The sequence below is a fragment of the Neolamprologus brichardi genome, chromosome 7, assembly GCF_056152115.1.
Source record: "Neolamprologus brichardi isolate AB-2024 chromosome 7, ASM5615211v1, whole genome shotgun sequence".
Lineage (NCBI taxonomy): Eukaryota > Metazoa > Chordata > Actinopteri > Cichliformes > Cichlidae > Neolamprologus > Neolamprologus brichardi.
The window spans coordinates 2,661,307-2,686,686 of record NC_142110.1 but is presented as its reverse complement, the minus strand read 5'-3'; the positions used below and the strand labels follow the sequence as shown (position 1 = coordinate 2,686,686).

At 40.8% G+C, this 25,380-nt stretch overlaps 1 protein-coding gene across 2 annotated transcripts; it reads right to left on the bottom strand.

Moving 5' to 3' along the window:
• Nucleotides 1-1,013: 1,013 nt before the first annotated feature.
• On the bottom strand, nt 1,014-13,429 carry wfdc1 (WAP four-disulfide core domain 1). 2 transcript variants are annotated; one of them, XM_035909899.2, is made up of 7 exons: nt 12,927-13,429; nt 3,814-4,009; nt 3,567-3,650; nt 2,788-2,928; nt 2,345-2,395; nt 2,197-2,256; nt 1,014-2,106 (listed from the first exon to the last, which is right to left on the bottom strand). In XM_035909899.2, the coding sequence occupies exons 1-6, from the start codon at nt 13,017-13,019 to the stop codon at nt 2,198-2,200; spliced, it is 624 nt and encodes a 207-aa protein (XP_035765792.1). In that variant the 5' UTR covers nt 13,020-13,429; the 3' UTR covers nt 1,014-2,106; nt 2,197. The 2 variants fall into 2 exon arrangements, with proteins under 2 accessions (XP_035765792.1, XP_035765793.1); XM_035909900.2 differs by having other exon boundaries at nt 2,202-2,256.
• Between the last annotated feature and the right edge of the window lie 11,951 nt (nt 13,430-25,380).

The window sequence follows — 25,380 nt, the reverse complement described above, 5'->3', positions numbered from 1 at the left end:
TTTTTTTTCTCTAGCAGTAGGATTTACATGAAAAGAGAAACAAATTAAGTTTGAGTGAAAATGTACATTTTTTGCACTCTCTGGTCAACTGACTCAGTGAAGCAAATGACTCAAAAATTCGATTGACTTTGGTGAGTGACTCATTAAAACTCGATTCAGTAAAAAGAATCAAATTTACCATCACTACAGAGCACTTCTAATAAGCAAGCAGGCACTAGCATAAGCCCACACCTGCTGCCCAGTACAAACATGCAGACACCCAGTCTACTGAAGACTGGTGGCAAAATCAAGCATTCTTATTTGCTAGCAATGCCATGTTTTCTTGAAATATATTTAATTAAAAACAATTTTTGAAATTACTTTTTAGGGGCATATATTGCCTTATCTTTTATTCTCTTGTGTTGTTTATTAATGGAAATCACAGGCTCTAAATCTATTGTCTTAATTTAAGGAAATGTTTGTCCGGCCGGTTAACGGCCACCCCCACAACCACCACTACCACTGGCTACCTAACACCAGGGCTTTGTAAAAAGACCCACTGGGTCAGAAAGTGTTCAAGCTTGTTTTTACAAGCTGACTGTGTATTTGTATAACTGCGCAAACATTACATGTTTTTGTGCTAAAGAACGCAAATATTTCTGTTCTCTGTCATGAGCAAGATGGGGAACCAAACCAGTGCCATTCTTGCAGAAGTTCTGTTTGTGCAAACTTCCAAACAGTTTCAAATGCAATGTGGTCGAAAGCACTTATTTCAGCTACAAACTGAGGCAGCTAATTTGAAAGCTAGTCAGTGCTGTTCTGCTACTAAATGAGAACAAAAAAGTCTGTGTTTCTCTTGGGAAAAGAACGTGCAATATTATTTTTGCCTTTTCGTTTCATTTTTAGATAGTGCACAGAAAGCTAATTTGACTGCATGCAGATGTACATAAATGCTCTTGGCTTGACAGAATGTGAATAGTATTTTCACACATCTTAAAATGACTTGGGAAAGAGAACCAAAGGACAACTTTTTTTTAAAATAAAGTGGTTTATTTAGAATAATCAAGGCAGCGACACAGCACCAATCAGATGGAAACATTCAGACATCACTTTAGTTCTGCACAGTGGTTTTCTTTCACGTGTGACCAGCTTATTCTTCTGTTATTATATGCAGCAATTACCGAAGCACCATTTAAATATTTACATGGAAGCAAAATCCCTTTCTTTTATCATGTGTATACTGCAGCAGGGATTATTGTCACTCATATATTATGTTAATGAATAACTGTTCTGAACTGATAGATATTTACTGCATAAGTCGTCAAAGAAGTCTAAATGAAATCAGTCTTTTCAAAACTTGCCTTCAGGAGGTTAATTGAAGTTTTCTTTTTTCACAGGGGGAGCATCTCGAATAGGCCTCTTAAATAAACAGTTTTGTCTTTCTTTATTTTGCTTTCCAAGTCTCAGTCAGCATCTGTTCGCTCGTACATACCTGCAGCTGTTCTAAATTTACTAATCCACATACTCACATGGTATTATTTTTTGATTAGAGTTATTAGCCCATAATATAAAACATCTGGATTTTCTTAGCTGACTCAAGGCTACACCTGGATTTTTTCTCGTCTTGTCCATAAAACATTCCAGATTTCAGAAGAGGAATTTAGAGCTAAGAATGAAGCCCACATGGTCTTGATTTTTTCCGCTGGCCAGTCTTAAGAATAAAGAGCATGGCAGTGGATGAAAATAGCAACAAATTATAGAGAGGGGGGAGGGGGCTGCAAAAATCAGGGTTGCTTAGACACTTTTTGCTAATCAGCTTCAGTTTGCACCGTGCGCTACCTTCACCAAAAGCCTCTCCTCCTCCCTTTTTGCTGACATCAAACAGAGGGACAAAAGTGCTTTTTTTCTTTGGATGCATGCTGAGAGTGTGAGAAACTCGTCTCCCTGTGGACACGTGACTGACGAGAGGCTGCGAGACAGGGCATTGCGCAAAGGAGGTAGCAGCTGGAGGCGTAGTTTAAAAACAGGTCAGATCTGATCCCGGTTTAGCTGCGAGCGGATCAAACAGGACTGGACTGATGTCTGAGGTTGTGCTATGCTCGAAGCTGAGGCTGAGTTCAAGTCGACCTGAGCAGGTATGAGAAAAAAAATGGGTTTGTTTACAGGAAAATGCAGATGAGGATGATTTTATTTTTATGTGAGTGTCTGAGAACATACTTCACCCCAGGTGCTTGTGGTGATGCTTTTCATAGCCCACTGCACTGTTAGAGCTGGTACCTATCAAATAAAAAAGCCACAATGATGTCAGACATACTAGCTTTACTTAATATTCAGTTTGAAGCTTTTATTCACTTGAGCTTCTTACCTAAGTAGTCCTTGTAGTCCTTAAAGTATTTGTGTCTCAAGCTGCGTCCATCTGTAATTAAAATCACCGTTATATGCACAAACTGAATGAATGGATAAAGTTCCCTCTGTCAAACACTTGGTTTAATATTTCTGCCAACAGCTTCAATCACACGTTATCAGTTCATCTCGTGGCCGTCTATTCATTTGCAAGGTCACTCCAGCATGTTTATTTCAAGATCTATTTCAAAGGAGAAACCTGGCATCTAACAGCGTGCCATTTGCCAAGATAGAGACACCAGAGCAGGAGCAGAAGGCTTGGCACAGCCTGGCGTTCTCATCCTGCCCTGTGGCGCTTCAGAGCACATAGCTTTGAGAGCAGCTCTATCAGACGTTAGTTGTGAAAGTGACATATAGATATGAGCGATCACTAAAACGTTTAAGTCAAGGGAAATAAAATAATACCAGAGTTGCCGCGCTGCTTGATGCACTGTCCCCTGTTAGGGATGCCAGAGGCTGGGTTTCCTGGATTGATGATGTGGCACTCGTAGCCCGTAGGACAGTGCAGAGGCTCATCTCCATCCTCAGTAGTACTGCAGGCCTCAGCTAGTGGGCAAAGAAATACAAAAACTGTTATATTCTGGTCTCTGTTATACTCAGACTCCAGAATATCTATTTCCTACCCAACGGGGTAGTAAGTTTTATTAACAAGTCATGTGACTCAGATTGGTCCTGTGCCATGTACAACAGCAACATACAGCCTAACAATCCTTACTTGTGTGTCACTCTAAAACGTCCGTGCAGCAACACAATCCATTGTGGAACAAACCATCTTGCAAACAATAATTCACATTATTACAAAAACCAACACACTGTACACTCTGTATCCAAGGAAACGACAATAAGAAGAGCAAAAGTCATTTTGTGGCCCTATATTCTGTCTTTCCTTCAAATAATTAAAAAACAATATTTCCCACAGGAAATGCCAGCATACAAATATAAACTCAGAAAAAAACTCAAAGTTTTAGAGGTTTTTTTTTCTAAGAAAATGAGCAGAAAGTCTGCCCTCCTGTTAATACTTGTGGAGCGTTGTATTTGAGCCTGGTGGGACTATTGACAGTGAAGATGTCTTTACAGTTTGTGATTATTATTGTCACACAGGAAGGGAGGAAAGTGACTTCTGATTAAATATCACTGCACAATATTTCACTGAAAACCTTAACTGTTCAGGTGTGTGCCCTCACCTTGCAAAACCTCCTCAGGACCGTCTAGCAGCCAACCGTTACCCCCCAACCATCGAGGCTTGGGCTGCACCAGCCAGTCCAGAACTGCTCAAAACACACACATCCTTAGCTACTGCAATACTCAACAACAATACGAGGAAAAATATAACTTCCTGCATTTCTGTGAACATCAAAATATTGCCAACCAATAATCACTTTGATATAATTTGAAGCCCTATTTTAACTCCAGTCTGCTGCTTCTGCTGACCTGGTGGTGGCTGCACAGACTCCAGGCAGGCATAGATGCAGCCATTGTAGCAGCAGCGTTTGTGGCGCTCGCATTCTGAGTCTGAGCGGCAGCCCGGGACCTCGCAGGCTCGCTCTGGTAACATCTGGGGCGGCGGTGGACACCGGTCATTCTTTTGGTGCTGTGTGGACTGGGGATGATTGAGATACTCGTAATCCTGAAAGAGAGAAAGAAAGACAGATAAATGTCTGAAATATAAATGATAACATGGATGGGGTCATGATACCCTCTCTTCTTTATTTAAAGTACTGGAACATATTACCCTGGAGGCCAATGTGAGGGCAACACACACAAAAAGAAATAGAGATACTGACTTCAGAATTAGTAGATATTGAGATAGATAGATATATGCTTTTTATTTTTTTAATAACATGGTTAAAAATGCAGCTCTGGAGTCAGAACACAAAACACACTGATAGGAAATGTCACATTAACTTTGCAGGTGTCGCTGTAAACAAAATCTTTTAGAGTACATTATGGATGTCTCTGTAGGATTTCACATGCTGTTATATAAATGAATTTCAAAATAAAGTAAGTAAAGCTAATCACTGGCCTCCTAATACAAGTTTACTTTGATCAGTTAGTAAAGTTGAAGCACAGAAAGATAAGATCAGATCAGCTGAAACACTCAGTTTATTTAAATCCAGGTTGAAGACTCACCTGTTCTCAGCTGCATTTGAATAAAGCACCAAATCCACACTTAAGCTTAAATTTCAAAACTTACATTTTAACTACTGATTTTATCTACTGTTCTGATTTTATCAGTTTTGATTTTATATACTGTTTTGTTTGTTTGTTTGTTTGTTAATTAGTTAGTTTGCTTGTTTTAATCAATTTTAAATCATGCTTTTTATTTGTTTTTGTTTCTAATGTCTCTGTAAAACACTTTGAATCACCTTGTTGTTGAATTGTGCTATACAAATAAACTTGCCTTGCCTTAACCTTTATTAGTCCCACGTGTGGGAAATTTATTTTGTTACAGCAGTGCACAGTTGCATAGAAAAATTAGAGAAAAAACACTGGAATAATATATCTATGAGATACTGTACACAATAGAATAAAATAAAAATAAAATACTTTATACAATTGAATAAAATAGAATACAAATGCTATATACAAGTATAATACAACAATGGCAGGAAAGAGTATTGCGTTTAGTGTTATTGCTATTGCACATGTGTGGACGTGTGTGTTTGATCAGTTGAAGTAAAAGTTTAGTTTCACTGTAGACAGGAAGTGTTTTCAGAATAATGGCTGTGCTGCATGTATGTAGATTAGACTGAGACAGTTTCATTCAGTGTAATAATATCTGTGACCACATTGCAACCAGCAGAGGGCGACAATACACCTGAGGGAGCACATCCAGCACTGAACTGTGCACAGGAGCGGTGAAGGTTTGATTTCTGCATGCATGCCTGCCTACCAATACCCTAACCTGGATTGGTCAGGTGTTTCAGTGTGGGACCGAACACTTACTTCCCTGGTGAATGAGAGGGAGAAAGTAGGCCACTATGAAGCTGAGCAAAGATCCACTTCACACACAGTTCTGGCAAGAACAAGTGGAGGGAAGTGTTTTGTTTTTTTATTATATTTCTTTGTTCACTGCTGGTATTGAATATCTGATGTTGTGCACCACAGAATAAGTGACCACTCATTGTTCTGGGGGTTTGTGCACATGGAAATTATTATAGCAAAATCCCAAGAAGCACAGCTGCCATAAACCAAACACCAACTCTCATATTTTCTCACGAACTGTATTTACTTTTCTGGATGAAGCATCAGTGTTTTCTCTTGTTTTAACTGTATCAAAACGAACAGTTTGGTTTAACCTCGGATCCTCCAGAGCGGAGGAACATAAAAAGAACCTTTGGGGAATATTTTATTAATTGGCTAGAGTTCATTTTCTAAACTGGTCAAGGTTGTGCATCCACTGTTTGTCATGATGTTGAAAGCACACGGTGCAAGAAACAAGTGAAACTGCAGCGTCGTTTCTGAATGGGCCAGAGTGCAGATGAAAGCGAGCAAGAGGAATTTGTTTTTGTTTCTTCTTACACTAGATTTGTAATTAGATAATTGGCTTCTGGGTGGCACACGATCATTAAAACGGTGCTGTTTATTTGGCAGGCTCGCAGGCTGTTCCTCCGAACCAACCAGTGAAACACAAAAGACAAATGTTTGGCCCTCATGGTGGCACCACAAACACTTTAAAAATGAATTCATTTCTTCTGGCAGCTGGGAGCTCGGTGGGTGTTTGGTGTACGGGGTGAGGTCGGCGAGATGGAGAGAGCGCTGTGTTCTTCGGTTAATTTGAAATTTCGATTATTTTAGCGAGTTGAAATGAGATTCCTGTTTCGCCTAATACTTTGGACCTCAGCAGTCGTTTTGACACATGGACAAAAACAGGAAATAACTGGATATAGTAAAGCTTTTCATCTCCAAAGAACAAGAATATTGTTTGTCAGTTTGCTGCGGGTGTTGTCTCTGATGTTAGTCGGTGGTCAGTGATTATTTTATTGCTTTTCTAGTTAAATTCTACTCTAATGTTTATGTGTATGCTGGCCTCATACAGACAGAAGTCTACTGGAGCTCCGTACTCATTCACAGCATCTCTTCTGTGAATGAGTACTACAAAGTTTGCTCAGACTGGATAATTACATAATGATTATTACGCTATCTGAACTTATCTTATATCCGATCTGTTCCCAGTGTATCCTGCAAACCTCTCCTACAAAAAGCACAAGCGTGCCCTTCCTGTTTATTCAACTGCATGCTTTTGCGTGTGTGTAGTTTGAACTTGCTCTTAATTATACCATACAGGCAAAAGTGCACACTGCAGGAGCCATTCACTGATTTATTACAGCTCCCCGAGAACGCTACCATCACCCATGCTGGTTCGGACTGTGCTTTGGTTAAATATCTGTTGCTCTTCTTTTACTTTAACCACTTTGTTCTCAGTCGTCATCTCATGATTTTTCCTCTGCTGTACGCCAGAAGGGCTGTCATGCTCTGCAAATCTCACACACATCTCTCAGATGTTCCACAGTGTTTATTTACACTCCTGTCTGCTGCTTCTCCCAAATAAAGAAACTGCCAGCAGGCTTGTGTGTGAAGTTCATGAATATCTGTGGGAATATTTTCCTTTCCATCTATCTATCTGTCACTGTCTCCATCTCACTCACTCTTTGATGCTTTCATTTTCTTTCTTCCCCTGCTGTTGGTGTCGAAAAGCAACACGATGGTAGCTTCAAAGTCTGATCTCAGTTGCTGATTCTTTCACTCGTTCCAGTTTCTCACAGAGAGGTGATGGGGAGAAGCCACTTGAGACCACGTCTGGCTCCTTAACTGAACTGAAATCTGACCGTTTGAAGTACAGATACTAACATTTTCTGCTTCGTCTGTGCAAGGATGCAAGTGCACGAGCACACACATGCACAGAAACTTGGATCTACAAACAAACCAAAGAATATATATATATATATATATATTTCCATGGTGTACACACAGGTAAACGTGTTTGGTCTTTTGGTTAGGTTTCAAGATTTCATTTTAAATCTGGCAGATCTCCAGCTTTTACTAAATGAAGAAACTCACAGCACACATCTGGTTAGATTTTGTGTTGCGAGACCCAATTTCCTGCTTCTAGAGCAGCTGTCAGTTTGACAGAAAGACAGAAGAGCAAACACAGCAGGCTAAGTTGTGAGGAAAACAGACAAACTGTAAATCAGTAAGACATGAGAGCTTTAATGAATGATGGGAAATCATGTTGACAGACAAACCACGAGAGATGCAGCTTAAAAACAAGTTTGGTTTATACAGCGTTCCTACAACAGAAGGAATGTTTGGGATGATTTGGAAGGGAGTTTATATTTGAGGTTTGTGGTACTGAGCAATAATCTGCTCCAGTGTTATGTCCAGTAATGTGCTGCTGACCACCAGACTCAGATTAATCCTGCTTTGAGCTGCAGAGTTAAACAGCTGACAGGTCATATCTCAGAAAAGAAAACAATTCTCACAAATATATTCATTAGAATATATTAATAATAACAGAAAAATTATCCCAAATTGTAGATTCTAAGCGAGAATAGTGTTACACTACTATGATATAACTGATGGTTTATAGCCAGAGATGGGCAGTAATCCGATTACTTATTTCAAGTAACGAGTAAAGTAAGGGATTACTATCGCAAAAACAGCAATTAGATTACTGTTACTTTCCCGTAGGAACGCTGCGTTACTGCGTTACTAAAACCGTGATTTTTTGCGAGAATGTCTCATGACAGTGACGTAAGCGAGTGCGACGTTCGTGACAACAGCTGTGTGCAGATCAACAATGGATCATATATCGAGTGCAGAGAGAGTATGAGCGTGCAGCGTTTAAAGCGTGGAAGTACTGACCTTACTTTGAGTTTGATTCCATAAAAAGTGACAAAAACATTAGTGTCCGTTGTGCGTGGGAAGAAAACTTCTTTTTACAGCGAAGAAAACCCTAAACTTCCAAACAAGCACCGAGTAGCTACGACGTAATGGGAAACTCACAGAGAAACTGCCGTATCCTTCCACTGACCGCTGCACACCTGCACCAGGGTAAACCTCCGCCTACCCCACTCCTGCTTTACAGGTGAAAATAGAGCAACAGGACCGCTAATCTTTGACTTTATTTATTTTATGTTTTACTTGCATCTATTTGAAAGACTGAGTGTAAACACACAAAAAATATTTTATTTTATGTGCTGGAATGTGCAGAAAATAGGTTTAAATATTAAACATATTTTTCTTCCAGTCAGAGAATGTTGCAGATAATTAAATTTTTGCTTGATGCATAAAGTTAAAAGATTAAAACTAATAAAACAAGTTTTAAAAAGAGACTTTTCCATTTGATTACATTTTGTATGATGATTATGCAGAAAAAGTAGAATTATGCTGAAAGATCTATCACTTTATCACCTATTCAGGTTGTAAATCGTGTTTTAAAAAGTAACTAAGTAACTAAGTAATTAATTACTTTTGAAAATAAGTAATCAGTAAAGTAACAGGATTACTTTTTTAGGGAAGTAATCAGTAATTAGTTACTGATGACTTTTTTCAAGTAACTTGACCAACACTGTTTATAGCTAATGACCAATGGCTGCAGTAGTTTCCTTCATATTGGCACTCTGTCCTCTCAGAGCTCTGAGCTTCCACAAAGCAAATCTACATGTTTAAAGTCACCATATTTAAAACTTCACAGCTACAAATGTGGCCTGGTTTTTCTACAGTCAGCGCCTTCCATGCATTTATAAATCCCAGGCTTACAGACTTTTCCCCTTTTACCTAATAATAAACAATAATAATATTACACTTCATTTGCAAACACCTTTCAAAACACTCAGGGGCCCTGTACAGTGAATGAACAAAAACCAAGTAAAAGAGCACTGAAAATAAACAAGTTAGAAGTAGACAGTGCACATGTGATCACAGGGGAAAAGTAGTTTTAAACAGATGAGTTTTGAGCTTAGAGCAATTGCATACAGCTGGAAACAATATTCCTTGCACTAAAATGTTCAAACTTTAGCTCTGAAACTGTTTGCATTACAAGACAAGCCATTGCCACCAGTCTGTAACATTTAAAAGAGTGCCACAAATGTCCACAAATCTCTCAAAGATCAGGCAGCAGTTGCATGCTTATCCTTCAAACACATGACCAGACAAACGCCAGGAAGCCCAAGTGTTTCACATTCTGCTTAATAGCAGATGCTGTCAGAAGGGCCCACATCACTTCACTTAGATGAAACTAAAGATTTATAATGCTACTGTGAGACACTGCTTTGCACACGGGCATGCCCAGGCAGATGTCTGAGCCAGACTGTGTTATGGCTATATGAGACTAAACAATCTGGTTGAGCGGTGGGTGGGTGCAAAGCAAATGTGGAATCTGAAAATCTGGGGCAATGATTTGGTTCGAGGGGGAAACTTATAGATCCAAAACGTTCAAACTGAGGCGCTGCTGAGGTATTTATCTCAGACATAAGAGTGGGTTTATTTCCTTTTTGTTCCTTTTAAGCGCTTAAACAGAACAGGCACTCTCCAGCCTGATTAGACAGGTGCTGAAAACTGTTTATTTCTATTAGCATCTCTATCACTCTGACCATTGCAGCCTTTAGGCCCATTTCTTACCTAAATACCCTGATTACATGTAAATCATTCTTAGACCGGCATGTTTCTATTCGAGCGCAGAGATGGAACATGGAAAGACTGTCATGCAAACACCTTTCTTTCAAAAGATTTACAAGTATACTAAATGATAAACTCTTGGTGTACACAGTGCATGCAGCACTTCTCTTAAATTCAGTGTTGGGGAATACATGTACCACCGTTACGTATTTAAAATACAAAATATGAGTAACTGTATTCCGTTACAGTTACCGTTTAAAAAGGTGGTATTTAGAATACAGTTACTTTGTTGAAATAAATGGATTACACGGCGGTACTTCCCTGTTTCATATTGTGGCGGGTCAGGACTGTTTGGGCTTTGTTTGACAGCTACGTTCTGTTGTTCCAGGCGGCAGCGTTATGGTTGCCATGGTTACAGGGTGACGCTCTCCCTCTGCGTGTTTCCTGGGTGAGAGAGGCCTTTTTGTTGTTGTTGTGCTAAGCTAATAGGCAGAATGCTACAGGTATAGCTCTAAAGAATGTAGCATCATGGGCAGTGTAGTCCGTGCTGCAGGGAGAATGGACTGCCATACACGTTATGTGTCTGTGAGCGAGGGAGGGAGAAAAAGGAAAAGTACGAGCTGTCATCGAGCAGAAACGGGAGCTGGAAGCATGTAAATATAATAATAACCACTGCAGCCAAGAAGAGAGCCTGACGAGCCCAGTTGTAAGTAAGCTATTAAGACTCGACTGTACACCGTGTTCGTGTTTTCCTCCAAAAACAATAAGTTCTGTTGGAGCAGCCTTTCAACGCCTCTCTCTGTCTCTCGCTAGCAAAGTTGACCCAGACAACAAAGTAAAGCTAGTTTTCTGCTACGAGCCGACACAGAACCCACCGTATTAGCCAGAGGTCCCTTTACTACGGTTCGGAGCCGCGGACCTTCAGTAACAGTAATAAATCACAGCAATAGTACATTCATGTAGTTGTAAACAGCATGATAATATATTAAGTAATCCAAAGTATTCAGAATACGTTACTGTCATTGAGTAACGTAACGGAATACGTTACAGAATACATTTTAGGGCATGTAATCTGTAATCTGTAATGGAATACATTTTAAAAGTAACCTTCCCAACACTGCTTAAATTCAAGTGATACTTTGGTTTTGGGAAAATGTCAGCGTGTTCGATCCATTACTGACCAAAATACATTCTTTAAGGTTAAAACAAATATCTGCCAAAATCTGACCTCCTCTCCTGTATTAATATACGAAGCTATTTGTGTAAAAATTTTGGTTAATCCAAACGGATTGTGTTTTCATATTGTTATGGTTTAAAGCTTATTATACAATCTCAAGAAAAGGCTTCAAAAGGCAAAACTGAGCATGTTGGTGGTCTTGTGTTGTGTGGAGTGTGTATGTTAAATACTGCGTCTTTCTGTATGGCCTTGGCGTTATGAATGAGGCTGATTGTGTGTATGTGGGAGATTTAAAAAAAAGAAAGATTGCAAGATACCGAGATGAAAAGGTTCAAGGAGTAAAAGGCAAACTCTGTCTATAGAGCTGTCTCAGCATGTTCCAATTACTGCAGCTTTGAGGCAGAGTCCAGACGGACGGTTCTTTTGGCCCATCCTGAGAGCAGGAGGAGACCAGACAAAGATATTTGAAAGAGGGAAAACGGAGGGTGGTGTACTGAGAGAAGCACACGGTCAGCGGGGAAGAGAAATCGGGTCAGAACGAGGGTGGAATGGTAACAGTTACATACAGTGTTAGAGAAAGGCTGAAAATGAGAGACAGAGGCCACAAACAAGTCAGAAGGTGAGAACACTGAAGCATGAAAGGTTACAGAGAGGAAAGGCAGCACGCTACAGTGAGCCCTTGTTAGAGATGATCAATCAGCTACACTGAGCTGAGTTAACAAGCGGGGGCCTGGCCTGCAAAGTCAGTTCCTGCCCTAATAATCCACTACACACACACAGACACACACACACACACACACACACACAGACACCCCACTACTCCTATAGAAACCTGAAAATCACTACTTATTCCAACCTGTTGCACACTCTCTGTTACTCTTCAAAACTCGCCTGTCTGAGTGGATTTTTCATGCGTCTATAAATCAAAGCACATCTGCTCTCAAACCGTTTTTTTCACAACGGTGAAAGAAATGTTAAAGTTCTCTCAAGCACTGACTCTTCTCCAGACTGAACTACGTACTTACTCTGTTACATTTGTAACTAATTTGTAACTGTTACATTTGTATTTGTTTCAATGTTTCATCTGAAAACTAACAAGCCTATCTCATACAGTTTCCGTTAAAAGCTACAATATTTCCCGATGATAATAAGTGATCATATAAAAAAAGCTAGCCTCATGTGGATTGGGCCTATTTAATCAAAATCATGGTCATTACCTAGCCACAGTTAGCATAGCTGGGACATGGGGGGGTGCCACAAATCGAATTTCACGCTCCTCCTGGGTTTGGAAAAGTCCTGAATTAACTTTCAGAGCTGCGATTTGTTGTTTTTCCTCCACAACTTTGGAATTGATATAAAACAAGATATAATATATAACTTTATTTAGCAGTTTAATCTGATTTAAAGTATCCAGCTGGTGATTGTAGAGTAAAAATATCTATTTCTTCCTTTGAGTATAAAACCTGAGTAAATGCACTTTTTCTGTAAATGTGTTTTATACTATGCCACAACACTATCGTTCATTTTAATCACAGCCCTCAGGCCTACTCGAACACCTCTCACCTCAGACACAAAACTGCCCTGACAGCTCAAAGTGCCTCCCTGTAACCGAGCACACATTGTACTGCAGAGCTGTGAGCTTTCACCGACTTCCACTTTAAAAGATTCTCTAAACAACCCCGAGACAGAGGAATACACACACTCGTATGTACAGTAGAAAAATCAAAGGTGAGGTTATGTGCCCCACCTTATGGTTGAGTCCTCTTTTCCTGATTCTTCTGGCATCACTTCCTGTGGACAGGACCAACAGGGACAGGAGCACCAGCAAAGAGCCTGGCATGGTCTGTGTTCTGCACACCCCCCTCCTTCTTCTCCTTTATTTTCTCAGAAGTATTCCTTCTTCCTCTTTATTACAGAGATTTACTCACAGTTTGTCCTGTAGCTGTTTGTAGGTCCTCTGGTTTGTTGCCTTTCCAGCTGAAGCAACAACTCTGGGTGCTCAAGTGCAGCCAGAAATTACACGAGCGCTCTCCCTCCAACAGGTCCTGCCTTTATATCTGGCTGAGGAAAAGTGACGGGCAGAATGACAGAGTAGAGAAAAAGTAGAGGAAAGTACAGAGGGGATGAATAGAGGCAGTACAGGAAAGGAAGGAGAATTGTTAGGGGGAGTAAAGAGGGGAAGGGAGAAACAGCAGCAGTCTGTGCATCAGTTACTGAGAGCTGAAACTGTCTGCTGGCACAGCGTGTGCACATGTCTCTGGAAGGGAGAAGGGGAGGTGAAAGGAGGGAGGACTGTTGGAGAGGGCAGCGAGTGTGAGACCGCCCCTTGGCCCCTCGTTGCATCTTGTAGCACATCTGGTGATCTTTATGTAAATGTGACAGCATTTTGTCTGCGTGCATTTGTGACTTATTTTATTTGATCTTTTTTGTTTGCACGGGGTTTAAAAAGACTTCACGCTATACACGCTTTTTAACTATTAACAGATTTAATTTAGTTAGGACACACCTGATTCATATGGCAAGGTGTCTGAAATTGCACAAATACACCTAGCTGTCTGAATGAGTGTCCAAGTGTGAATAAACACAACCTAATGTTTGTTGGCAGAGCACTCAGTGATTTCAGTGGCACTGATCCATGCACAATAAAAGCATGTGGTGTATTCCAGGGAAAGGGGCCTCCCTGTCTTTTTCTCCGTCATATCCCCCCCCCCTCTTAAACTAGGACGCCCTTCATCTCAACCCCACCCCCCACTTCCCCCGACTCACCCCACCACCTTACCACCGGACCTTTCTCCCCATTCTTTGCGTCTTGCACTGAAAGGGAGAAAGAATGCTAAGCCCGCACAAATCTCAGTCATTATTAGTTTTACAGGAGCAGAGCCCGTGTCACTGAGAGAGGCCCCTGGGCTCTTACACAAAAGACAAAGTAAAGCAAAAGCAAGGGAGGAAAAAATGAAAATGCAAAGGGTAAGGGGTGGATGACACGGACAATAAGATATGACGATAGTGGAATTTAATGAATGATTTGTTTCATTTAGCTTCCATATTTATGCTAAGTTATAATTACACTTGGTCCTGGAATGCTGGAGTGGAATCCAGCTGTCCAGTTTACAGCAGTGCTTCCCAGACATGTTCTCACATCTACGTCCTGCCCTTCTTTCTAAAGGTGGAATTTACAGTATAAACGATTATAACCAAACAAGACGAGATGGTTGAAACCATCCAGCCAGCAGCTACAAGATATAAGAACATATCACTCTGAATACAGATAAGCAGTGTTGGTCAAGTTACTTGAAAAAAGTAATCAGTAACTAATTACTGATTACTTCCCCCCAAAAGTAATCCTGTTACTTTACTGATTACTTATTTTCAAAAGTAATTAATTACTTAGTTACTTTTTAAAAACACGATTTCCAACCTGAATAGGTGATAAAGCGATAGATCTTTCAGCCCAATTCTACTTTTTCTGCATCACCCATCATACAAAATGTAATCAAATGGAAAAGTCTCTTTTTAAAACTTGTTTTATTAGTTTTAATCTTTTAACTTTATGCATCAAGCAAAAATTTAATTATCTGCAACATTCTCTGACTGGAAGAAATTAGTTTAACATTTAAACCTATTTTCTGCACATTCCAGCACATAAAATAAAATATTTTTTGTGTTTACACTCAGTCTTTCAAATAGATGCAAGTAAAACACAGCAGAAAATAATTGCTCTATTTTCACCTGTAAAGCAGGAGTGGGGTAGGCGGAGATTTACCCTGGTGCAGGTGTGCCGCAGCGGTCAGTGGAAGAATCCGCGAGTTTCTCTGTGAGTTTCCCATTACGTCGTGGCTACTCGGAGCTTGTTTGGAAGTTTAGGGGTTTTTTTCGCTGTAAAAAGAAGTTTTCTTCCCACGCACAACGGACACTAATGTTTTTGTCACTTTTTATGGAATCAAACTCAAAGTAAGGTCAGTACTTCCACGCTTTAAACGCTGCACGCTCATACTCTCTCTGCACTCGATATATGATCCATTGTTGATCTGCACACAGCTGTTGTCACGAACGTCGCACTCGCTTACGTCACTGTCATGAGACATTCTCGCAAAAAAGTCATGGTTTTAGTAACGCAGTAACGCAGCGTTCCTACGGGAAAGTAACGGTAATCTAATTACCGTTTTTGCAATAGTAATCCCTTACTTTACTCGTTACTTGAAAAAAGTAATCGCATTACAGTAACGCGTTACTGCCCATCTCTGCAGTTAAGTAATAAAACTGCTGGTCTGTGGCAAAAAAAGAGTCTATTGCATCTACTTTTATCTACACTCTGTTGGCCTCTGGGAATCAAAAAGATGAGTTACTGTGGTTTTGAAAGCAAAACATTTTCCCCCTGTTTATTTGATTTTGAATTTCAGTTGCTCTTTTCTTTTTAGCAACACCCCAAGTGCTTTAAATGCACAACAGGTCTGGACTACATTGGCCAGCTGAGCACCTGTAGCCTTGCTGGCATTGGTGAAGCGTGTAAGGCCTTTCCTGGAAAACAACATCAGTTAAATGCATGCATATGTTGCTCCAAATAAGTCCCAGCTCTATATTATTCTGGATACTTTCGTTTGATAACCAGTGTCCGTGATTTTCTTTCACACATATGATGAAATTTCCAAGTACTTTTTAAATTAAATTCATCCATTCATACATGCATTTTCTGTCTGCGTTTCTGTTACAGGGAACAGCATCTGAACTATTTTGGAAACAATGTTATATGTGTGTCATCTATATAAGACAGAAATGAGAAAGATGGACACCTAAAAGATAAAATCTTTGATTGCAGTCTGTTTAGAGACAGGCTCCTCTTGAAAGGCAAAAAAAAAATCCTTTCATCTGACAGCTGTTCTCTGGAGAAAAAGATAAATTGTAGCTGTTTCTGGGAGGATGGAGTGTCTGCAAATCTCTGGGGACTCCACATTAAATCCTCTCTGATACTGATTAATTCTAGCCTGATTCATGCTGTAATGTTTGGTAGCTCTCCAAAGACAGATGTGGCTGAGCGGACAGAGCAGCCCCTCTTTTTCATGTTTGCACACGAGCAGAGAGTGTGATTTCATAGAAGCCAAAGAGGTAAATGTGTGACATATGTTTCACAGCGAAGGCCAGCTTGTGCATCTGGACAGAATCTGTGAGTTTCAACAGAGGTTACATTTAAATACTGTCTTAATACAAAAAGTATAAGTACCAGTAAGCTTTGTGGTTGGGGTCTACTGTAGCCAAACATGTACACACACCATGCATTCATACCACAGATGCTTGAGTTTTCCTATATAATTCATCATATTTCTTGTTGTTAATGGGAGTTTGTGCACTAAATAATGGGATAAAATGTTCATTCCTCATGCTGTTAATCTTAGAGACTGCAGGAGAGGAGTTATTTAGTGCTGAGGGTCTTTAACACATTGCCAAAGCCTTCTAGGGATAATATGAACCAATCACTGATGTACTACAGAAACATTAAGCAGTACAACAACAGCTAGTAAACCTATTCCAATCACATGGACCAACCCTGACGTCTAATGTTTTGTTACCATGATCAATAAAGGAATGAGCTTCTGCAGATTCAGTCCACAGAGACTTTATTGCTGACTCTGTGCATCAGCGTCAATGTAAGAAGGACAAAATGCCCGGCAACATTTAAATGAACCAAAACCAAAGATTTACCAGACTTTGTGAATATGTGCTAAAGTGATATTTGGAAGAAGAAAATATATTTAAAATTTGTTCTGAAGATTGTTCTTTAATGTGACTTTAATGTTAAATGTGCATCTTTTGCTAAAGCATATAGTTAGGGCTGGACCAGGTGACCCTGAATCCTCCCTTAGTTATGCTGCAATAGACGTAGGCTGCCGGGGATTCCCATGATGCATTGAGTTTTTCCTTTCCAGTCACCTTTCTCACTCACTATGTATTAACAGACCTCTCTGCATTGAATCATATCTGTTATTAACCTCTGTCTCTCTTCCACAGCATGTCTTTATCCTGTCTTCCTTCTCTCACCCCAACCAATCACAGCAGATGGCCCCGCCCCTCCCTGAGCCTGGTTCTGCTGGAGGTTTCTTCCTGTTAAAAGGGAGTTTTTCCTTCCCACTGTCGCCAAAGTGCTGCTCATAGGGGGTCATATGATTGTTGGTTTTTCTCTGTATCTATGAAGCGCCTTGAGGCGACTTTTGTTGTGATTTGGTGCTATATAAATAAAATTGAATTGAATCTTTGAACAAAGTATTGCATTAATTTGGTCATAGAACAGTAACAAGTAAGACAAAGTAATGGACATATTTTTTTTTTACCTGAAGATGGTCCAATTGATCATTTACCTTCTATGTTGGAAAAAACATGGATGTTGGAACCAGAATGGCTGAAAATGTAATCGTTAAAACATTTCTGAAATAGTTTAGTGAGAAATAAACTGACAGACAACGTGCCATTTGTGGAGTTATGCATGGGTGAAACCAGCTTTGCGAGTGAATAGATCATTTATCTTTTTGGTGTGGCTTTTAATGTTTATTAGCTTTTTGTGTGGGCTGCGTTTGCATCAGTGAGCTGAAGCCTGAAGCTGAAACTTGTCAGATTGTTCATTTCTAATCAGGCCTGTCAGTTGGGGTCAGAGGGTCAACGCAAGAGGTCACAGGTCAGCTGCAATTGGTTAGTTTGAACTCGGCTGCTGAATGTGGACAGGACTCAAAGTTCCACTTGGATGAGCTTGAACCCCCTGACACACGCAGCACATATGACAACAACGGAAAATTCTGATAATAAATTGTGTGTTTGGTAATCAGATGATCACGCCGCATGATATAATCCTGCAACGCTGTGCCAGAAGTGACAGAAGGATACCCGAGCTTTGTTGCACTTATACGGAGCAGAGGGCAAGTTTTTACAGCACTTGAACTCTTTAATGTCCTCCTTTTGATGTTGTGTATATCAAACGGCAATAAAAGTCTACCTTGTTTTACTTTTCACTATGTCACATTGAAAAAGCTCCAGCAGGCTTTCGCTGCTTCCCAGCATTTGGTTTTAATGTGTCTGACAGAATGTAAACTCTGAGGAACCAGTTGGGATCAGTTACACAAATCTGTGACTTAACTGCAATTTTATTGATTGTTCTCATGTGTTTGGTTTTTTTTGTTTTCTAGTTTGAAAACTGAACTTTAGCAAATGAAGTAAATATTATACTACATGCAAAGATTGGCCTTTGATGTGCGTGATCTTTATCTATACTATAACACACATACACACAAAGTAATCCACGCTTTTGTAACCGTTCGGCTGGATTACTGTACTGTACTGTAATACTGTAATAGATGCGAGCACATCACCCCAGTTTTATATTCACTTCACTGGCTGCCCGTGCATTTTAGGATCATATTAAGCTGCTTTTATTTGTTTTTAAATGTTTGTCCAATGCTGCCCCTCTGTACCTCTCTGAGCTTCTTCATCCATACATACCTTCCAGGTCCCTCAGGTCGGCAGACCAGCTCCTCCTGAGCGTGGCCAGGACTAATCGTAAGCTCAGAGGGGATCGGGCGTTTGCTGTGGCAGCACCAAAACTGTGGAATGAGTTGCCTTTACATGTTAGACAGGCACCTTCCTTAACTGTTTTTAAATCACGTCTTAAAACATATTTATTTACTTTGGCTTTTAGCACAGCAGGACTTGTTGATGTCTCTTAATATGTTTCTTATTAATTATATTATTTTTAATTTTAAGATATTTTATATGTAATTTAAACTGTTTCTTCTCTTATATTTGTAGCACTTTGGTCAACATTGTTGGATGTAAAGTGCATTATAAATAAAGATGCTATGCTATATGCACGCACACACACAATTTATTATTATTAATTGTATTTAAACATGTAGTCGGGATAAGGATGACCAGCTGAAGTTCAAACTGAGCATCAGAATGGGGGAGAAAGGTGATTTAAGAGGTCAGATTAGAATGGCCAGGCTGCTTGAAGATCGCTAACTCAATTAACCTCTGATTAAAGCCAAGGTATGCAGTACATCTAACCTTGAAGCAGATGGGCAACAGTAGTAGACCACACTGGATGTCGCTCCCGTCAGCTAAGAACAGGAAACAGAGGCTCACTTGTAGTTGATTGCAGTATCATTCCAACTAGGACTGCCACGATTAGTCGAATAGTCACGATTACGTCGACTATCAAAATCGTCGACGACTAATTTAATAGTCGACGCGTCGTTTGAAGCTTTGTAAGATCACAAAAGACGCAGGAATAAGTAGTAGAATTTAAGAGCGTAATAGCGGACTGAAACAGAAGATGGCAGCACTGCATGTACAAGGATGCCAGCTGCCGTTAAACCCCGAAGAAGAAGAAGAAGCTGTGTCCCAGAATTCATAGCGCGGCCCAGCTCAGTTTCCAACAATGGTGGCAGCTAGTTAGTTTTAATATTACTCTTATTATTCTTTCTGGGTCACAAAATAAACGTTTAACATGTTTTCAGGCGAGAATGTAGCTGTGTAAACCTCAAATATCTGCTCAGTTTATCAAGACACCACATATTTTCAAAAGCGCTCCGACGTTTTCGGAGACGTCTGTTACCCACTAGCTCGATAGCTAGCCGGGGGCTAGGCTAACTATAGCCGTGAGAACACCGGACTCCTGGCAAATCGTTTTCAAACCCACCACCGTCTTTCGCTACTCAGGTTAAACATGATATATAAGTCACTTAGATAACTTAAAAATGTTATTGTTTGGATTTTTTTAGTATTTTATTTGTTCCTGAGTAAATCGGTTTGGCTGAGATTAAAGTTATAGTTTTTACACAGCTGAATAAACGTCAAGCAGACAGCTGATTATCAGAAGTGTGAGATGCTCGAGAATATACTCCCGTGTCCTGTTATATTTTAGATAGCAAGGAGTTTATTAAACTTCACCGAAACAATCTGCAAATTTCATTAAAATTTAATAAACTATCATCTTGTCTTTACTTTTAGTTAGCACATACCTGAAACACTTAAAGCTGTAAGCTAATGATAGTTATATAAGAGCAGATGCTGCTGGTGCAATAAGCTGTACTTTTTTATGTCCAATGGATTTGATTAGTCAACTAATCGCAAAAATAATCGGTGACTAGGACTATCAAAATAATCGTTTGTGGCAGCCCTAATTCCTTCTAATTTGCTAAACGAGCCACTGATGAGCTCCAGTGACTAAAGTCTGACACAAATGACAGGAGATGTAATTCAATTTTAAAATGCCAACTTTGCAATGATCATAATTACATGGTAGAAAAAACATGAGCTCCCAGGTATATCGTAGCTCTTTGTCCAACTCCACATGATGTCACTCGTTAAAGGGAGCATTAACATTAGCAAACAGTCAAAGGCACAGATACTTGCTTATCTTTATATCTCAGTCAGGCCATATCTAATTTTAAGGACCTCATAGCAGCATATCTTCTTCTTCTTCTTCTTGTCCTTAGTGGGCGACCAGCGGCGGTGGTCTGCCGCGCAACCAGTACGCTGCTGTAGGTGCCGCAGGTTCTCTTGCTTGACCAACGATTATCTTCCACGCTTTTCGATCTAAGGCGATGGTTCTTACCTGCTCGAGGTCAAGTCGAAGGGCCTTCAAGTCATCCTGGATTTGTTTCATCCATGTCTTCTTTGGTGCATTTCGATGCACCCTCCAATCGGTGGGGCGGGTCGACCAGAGTAGGCCATGGGGGTAGCGGCTCGGGTCCGTTCGACAAATGTGGCCAAACCAACGGAGTCGGCGGCGCTGGATTAGGTCGCCGATCGTCGGTTGGCTGCCGCAGCTGGTGAGGATGGTGTCATTCGAATGACGGTCGCGAAGGGAAACGCCGAGAATGCATCGAAGGCAACGCATTTGGAAAACTTCGAGCTTGCTCAGGTCGTGTTTGAGCATTGTCCACGTCTCTGCGCCGTAAAGTAGAATGGGCAGGATCAGGGTTCGGTAAAGGTGGATCTTTGTCGCCAATGAGATGTTCTTCTTCCAGACGCACCAGCGCAGGGAAGCGAACGCTGCCGCCGTCTGCCCAATTCTGGAGCGTATCTCCACTGATGATGCCACTTTCTTCTCCTCGACGAGGGACCCCAGATATTGAAATTGTTGGACTTGTTTGATCTGCACACCGTCGAGGTGGACGATCGTTGGTGAGCCGTAGCAGCATATCACCACAATGGAGCACTTTGCTCTCAGACTGCTGGTTTACATGTGGTTTAGGGTGTTTAATGGTAGAATGGGAGACAGAGCAGTCACCTTTCTCTGCTTCTCCCGTCACCTCTTTTCACACTCAGTGTGCATGTAATCATTAGTTATTCATAAACTCCCCGTCTTCCTCTCGTCATCCCCAACCGGTCGTTGAAGATGGCCCCGCCCCTCACTGAGCCTGCTTCTGCCAGGCTTTTTTCCCTACTAGTGTCACTGAATGCAGGCTCACAGGTGGTTTGATTATTGGGCTTTTCGCTCTGTTATTGTCTTTAACATACAATGGCACCAGATAAATAAAACTGAAATGAGCTGAGCTTACATCATGGATGTGCAGCCAACAACTCTGTAGCAGCTGTGTGAACCTGCCATGTCAGTATGGACCACGGTGTCAGGAATGTTTGCAGCACCTTGTTGAATCCACGCCATGAGGAATTAGAGTAGTTCTGAATGCAAAAGCTGGTCTAACCCAGTATTAGCATTTGGATGAAGTATCAGGTCGGTGCATGTTATAAATAAAATCTTGCTTCCTTTGTATGGCACTTAAAGGTTTACTATTTAAAAGTGTGAGAGATACAGCAACACACTGACGATTTAAAGTATGGCAGCTGTTTAATACTGTGGGTTAGCGCAGGAAGAAGATCAAGGTGGAAAGATAAAAAGAGGGTGCGGGACGGAAGAGCTGCAGATAAAAGGAGAGGAAGGGTTTGTGATAGATGACAGACAGAAAGGCATTCATGACGCCCAAACAGTTACTCTCCTTCAGTACTGTCATTAACCTTAAAATCAGAAAAAGGCTGTTTTTATTTACAAAAGATTTAATCGCCTGCAAACTGAACGTTTATTCAAGGCAGGGAGCTCCAAATTCACGTCTGTTCGTTATTCAAACTTCTAGGCTGTGCGTTTGTTTTTTAAATCCGTTGTAGTCTAGAACATTCCCCTGAAAGTACTACAGATATCTTGTGACATCTCAGATCAACTAAAATCAAAAATCTGCTCATGTGTCCAGCTTTGATATGTTTTAGTAATGATTTCTGTGCACACTGTGAGCTTCTGTTTGCTATAAATCTTATTAATCTAAACCCTTTTTAGCTGTTTCGTTAATCTCTCATGATCCGGACGACTTTCTCACAGATGTGATTCTGCTCGATTTCCTTCTGTTCACTAAAACATCACGATACTGTATCCTCTAACAGCTCCAACCTGCAAAAAGTCTGATGTGTGAGCTCACTCTGAGCGCTTCCCCCAGCATACAGTAATTGGTTCTTTTCTGTCTTTCTGCTTCCTCGTGTCGTTTATTTATGGTCGATTGCTTACTGCTCCACCTCATGTGCTCCACCTTATTTTTAAGTTTCCCCTTTTTGTCCAAATTAGTTTCTCATCTCTCAGATACAGTTGTCTTTTTTCCCTCCCTCTTGCCTCACAGCTCTTCTCATCCTGCAACTAAAAACTCGGATAGCTGTGCAGAATTCCTCACCGTGACCTACAGGTCGAAAAAGAAGAAGAAAGAAACTCATTCAGTTTCTATAGCAACTCACAGCTCAGGCGTTCTACTGTGGGGTCAAAGCGTCCAGGAGGTGCTTCAGTAACTCATGTTAGACTTCAAAGCTCTTCGTGTGCTTCTTTCTTCATAGGAGATGATGCTGAAAGGGTCAGATTTAGGCTGCCTCACACTCTCTCTCTCTTTCTCTTTTTACACACATCCCACCGACGAGGTCTTTCCCTCATATACATGAAGAAAACATCGTATTTATTGTGACTGAATTGTTTAAATGTAAAAGTCGACTTATTAGGTTGCAGTGCACTTTACACCACATCTGGTCCATAGTTCTGAAGAAGCTGCAAAGTCTTGCTTTTAGGGAACTATATGACCTCTGTAACTAATATCCTATCTCATGTAATTAGGGATGGGTATCGTTTAGGTTTTGTCCGATACCGGTGCCAAACCGGTACTTTTACTTTTTACTTTTTTCTTTTCTGCAGCTATGGGGCATATATGGCATCACTCTTGGATGGAAGCAGCTTAAACAATGGAAAAAAACACAAACTTTGTCCAAAAACCTCTCATGTTTAACTGTTTTCCACTTTTTCTTTGGTCATTTTAGCCTTTTTGTCCAGGGTGAAGGGAGTATCTGCCATCAAACAAGAAGACAGCTGCATGTAGCTATGATGATGTTTGCTAGTTCACCTTACATGCATTAATGTAATAACGTGGTTAGCCTACTCAACGTAAATTACACACGAACAACATTAAGCTACTCACGCAGAGAAGAACGGCTGCTGCTGCATCATCATCCTCATCATTTCTGCTACACTGGCAGGGCTAGGGGCCAGGACTCTCCTCTTCGGGTTTTTGGGGGATGTTGCTAACTCCGGGTCCGATAACAGGCACCACACCCGCAGTAGATGTGCTCGGTGTGAGGTCTCGCAGCAAGCTATCAAATACGGCGCATTTCTCGGCTTTTAAAAAAACGCTATGTGTCGCCAGGTGTTTCATCAGATTTGAGGTGTTACCTCCTTTGACAGTATCACAGTATCAGCTTAAAGCACTTGTTGCAGCTGCTGAGTTTGCATCTTTTGCTGTGAAGTACAGCCAGACTTTTGACCGCTTCGCCTTGGGCATTTTTAATCTGTAGCTCTGCTCTAAAAGAACGTACGTACCTGGACCCGCCTACTATCCTCGGAAACGTAAAATGATTGGCTAGAATCGAAAGTGTATCACAGCTCAGGAAAAAAAAGCACCGAAATGTGCGCTGCTTTTCAGTCTGGTACCGATACCCATCCCTACATGTAATGAATAAGTCTGGATATTTTATTCTGATGAGTATGGATAAGATGTCTGATTGCAAATCACAGTCAAATTAACAACATGCTGCCGAGTCGTGTTCTTCTCTTGGTGCACTGTGGGTCCTTGGTATCGACTAAACATCATTTATATTCCAAAAGCTGATCACGGCGCTCAAATCATCCATACTGGTAAACTCGAATTATTCAAACTACGTAGAGATAATCCTGCAGAAAAACATTTCTTTCACAGTATCACTGTCACAGGCTTTTGCTTTGTTGTTTTCGATTGGTTGTAAAAATGAGGCAGCCTGTGGGCGGATGCCAGCAGAGCGAGAGAAACTTTCTGCTGGGATCTGACGAGCATTGGAAGGATTTTTGTCTGTTTCTGTTGTGCTCCATGCACAAGTGTTAAAATAGGACGGGGGACAGCATGAGGCTGTCACAGTTACCCGGGTTACAACGGGTAACTGTATGACTCTCATATGGTCTGCAAATCACTGGTTCAATAAACCAGTCCTTACACTGAAAATGAAAACTGCACGACCCGCCCTAGTTTCTGATTTTACTGGTCTGAAAATGCACATTTGTTCAGTTCAGAAAACAATAACCGTTTCCTGATAGGTAGTCGCATCCGTCTCTTGGCACTCAGCCACGGCGTACTGTGTGCCTGCGAGTGTGTGTGAATGAATGTGTGTGTTTGGTTTTCATGTAGAGCTCCTATGAAACATGGATTAGGTCTTTGTTCCTGTCTGGTAGATCAAAGCCTTGTGGTATTCTGAGAGCAGCTCTCTTGTTGTGGCGAGTTTTCATTTCTGTAGCCTTTTGCCTTTGCTGTGTGTGTTGGCCTGTGTGAGCCTGCATATCTTGTGCCTCTTAGTGTGGGGGCATTCCAGTGTGGGCCACTGCTTGTAAACCTCACTTTGGATCTCGTTATTACAGGTTTATGAAGAGGGATGTATTTATTTACACTCGTTACTGTGTGTTTGCATTACTGCAGGGTTTGCATTTACCAAAAATTGTGCAGCATAGGACAGGAAAAAATCCCGGTGGGTTTCAAACTCCAATGTTGAAGTTTGAATAGTTCAGACAGCGTCTGGGCTGTAACAAGAGGCCTGAAAGTAAAGGAGAGCATGCTTCAACTAATTTTTCCCCCCCAGTAGTCTGTAATCCTCTCTGTGATCTGTATGTA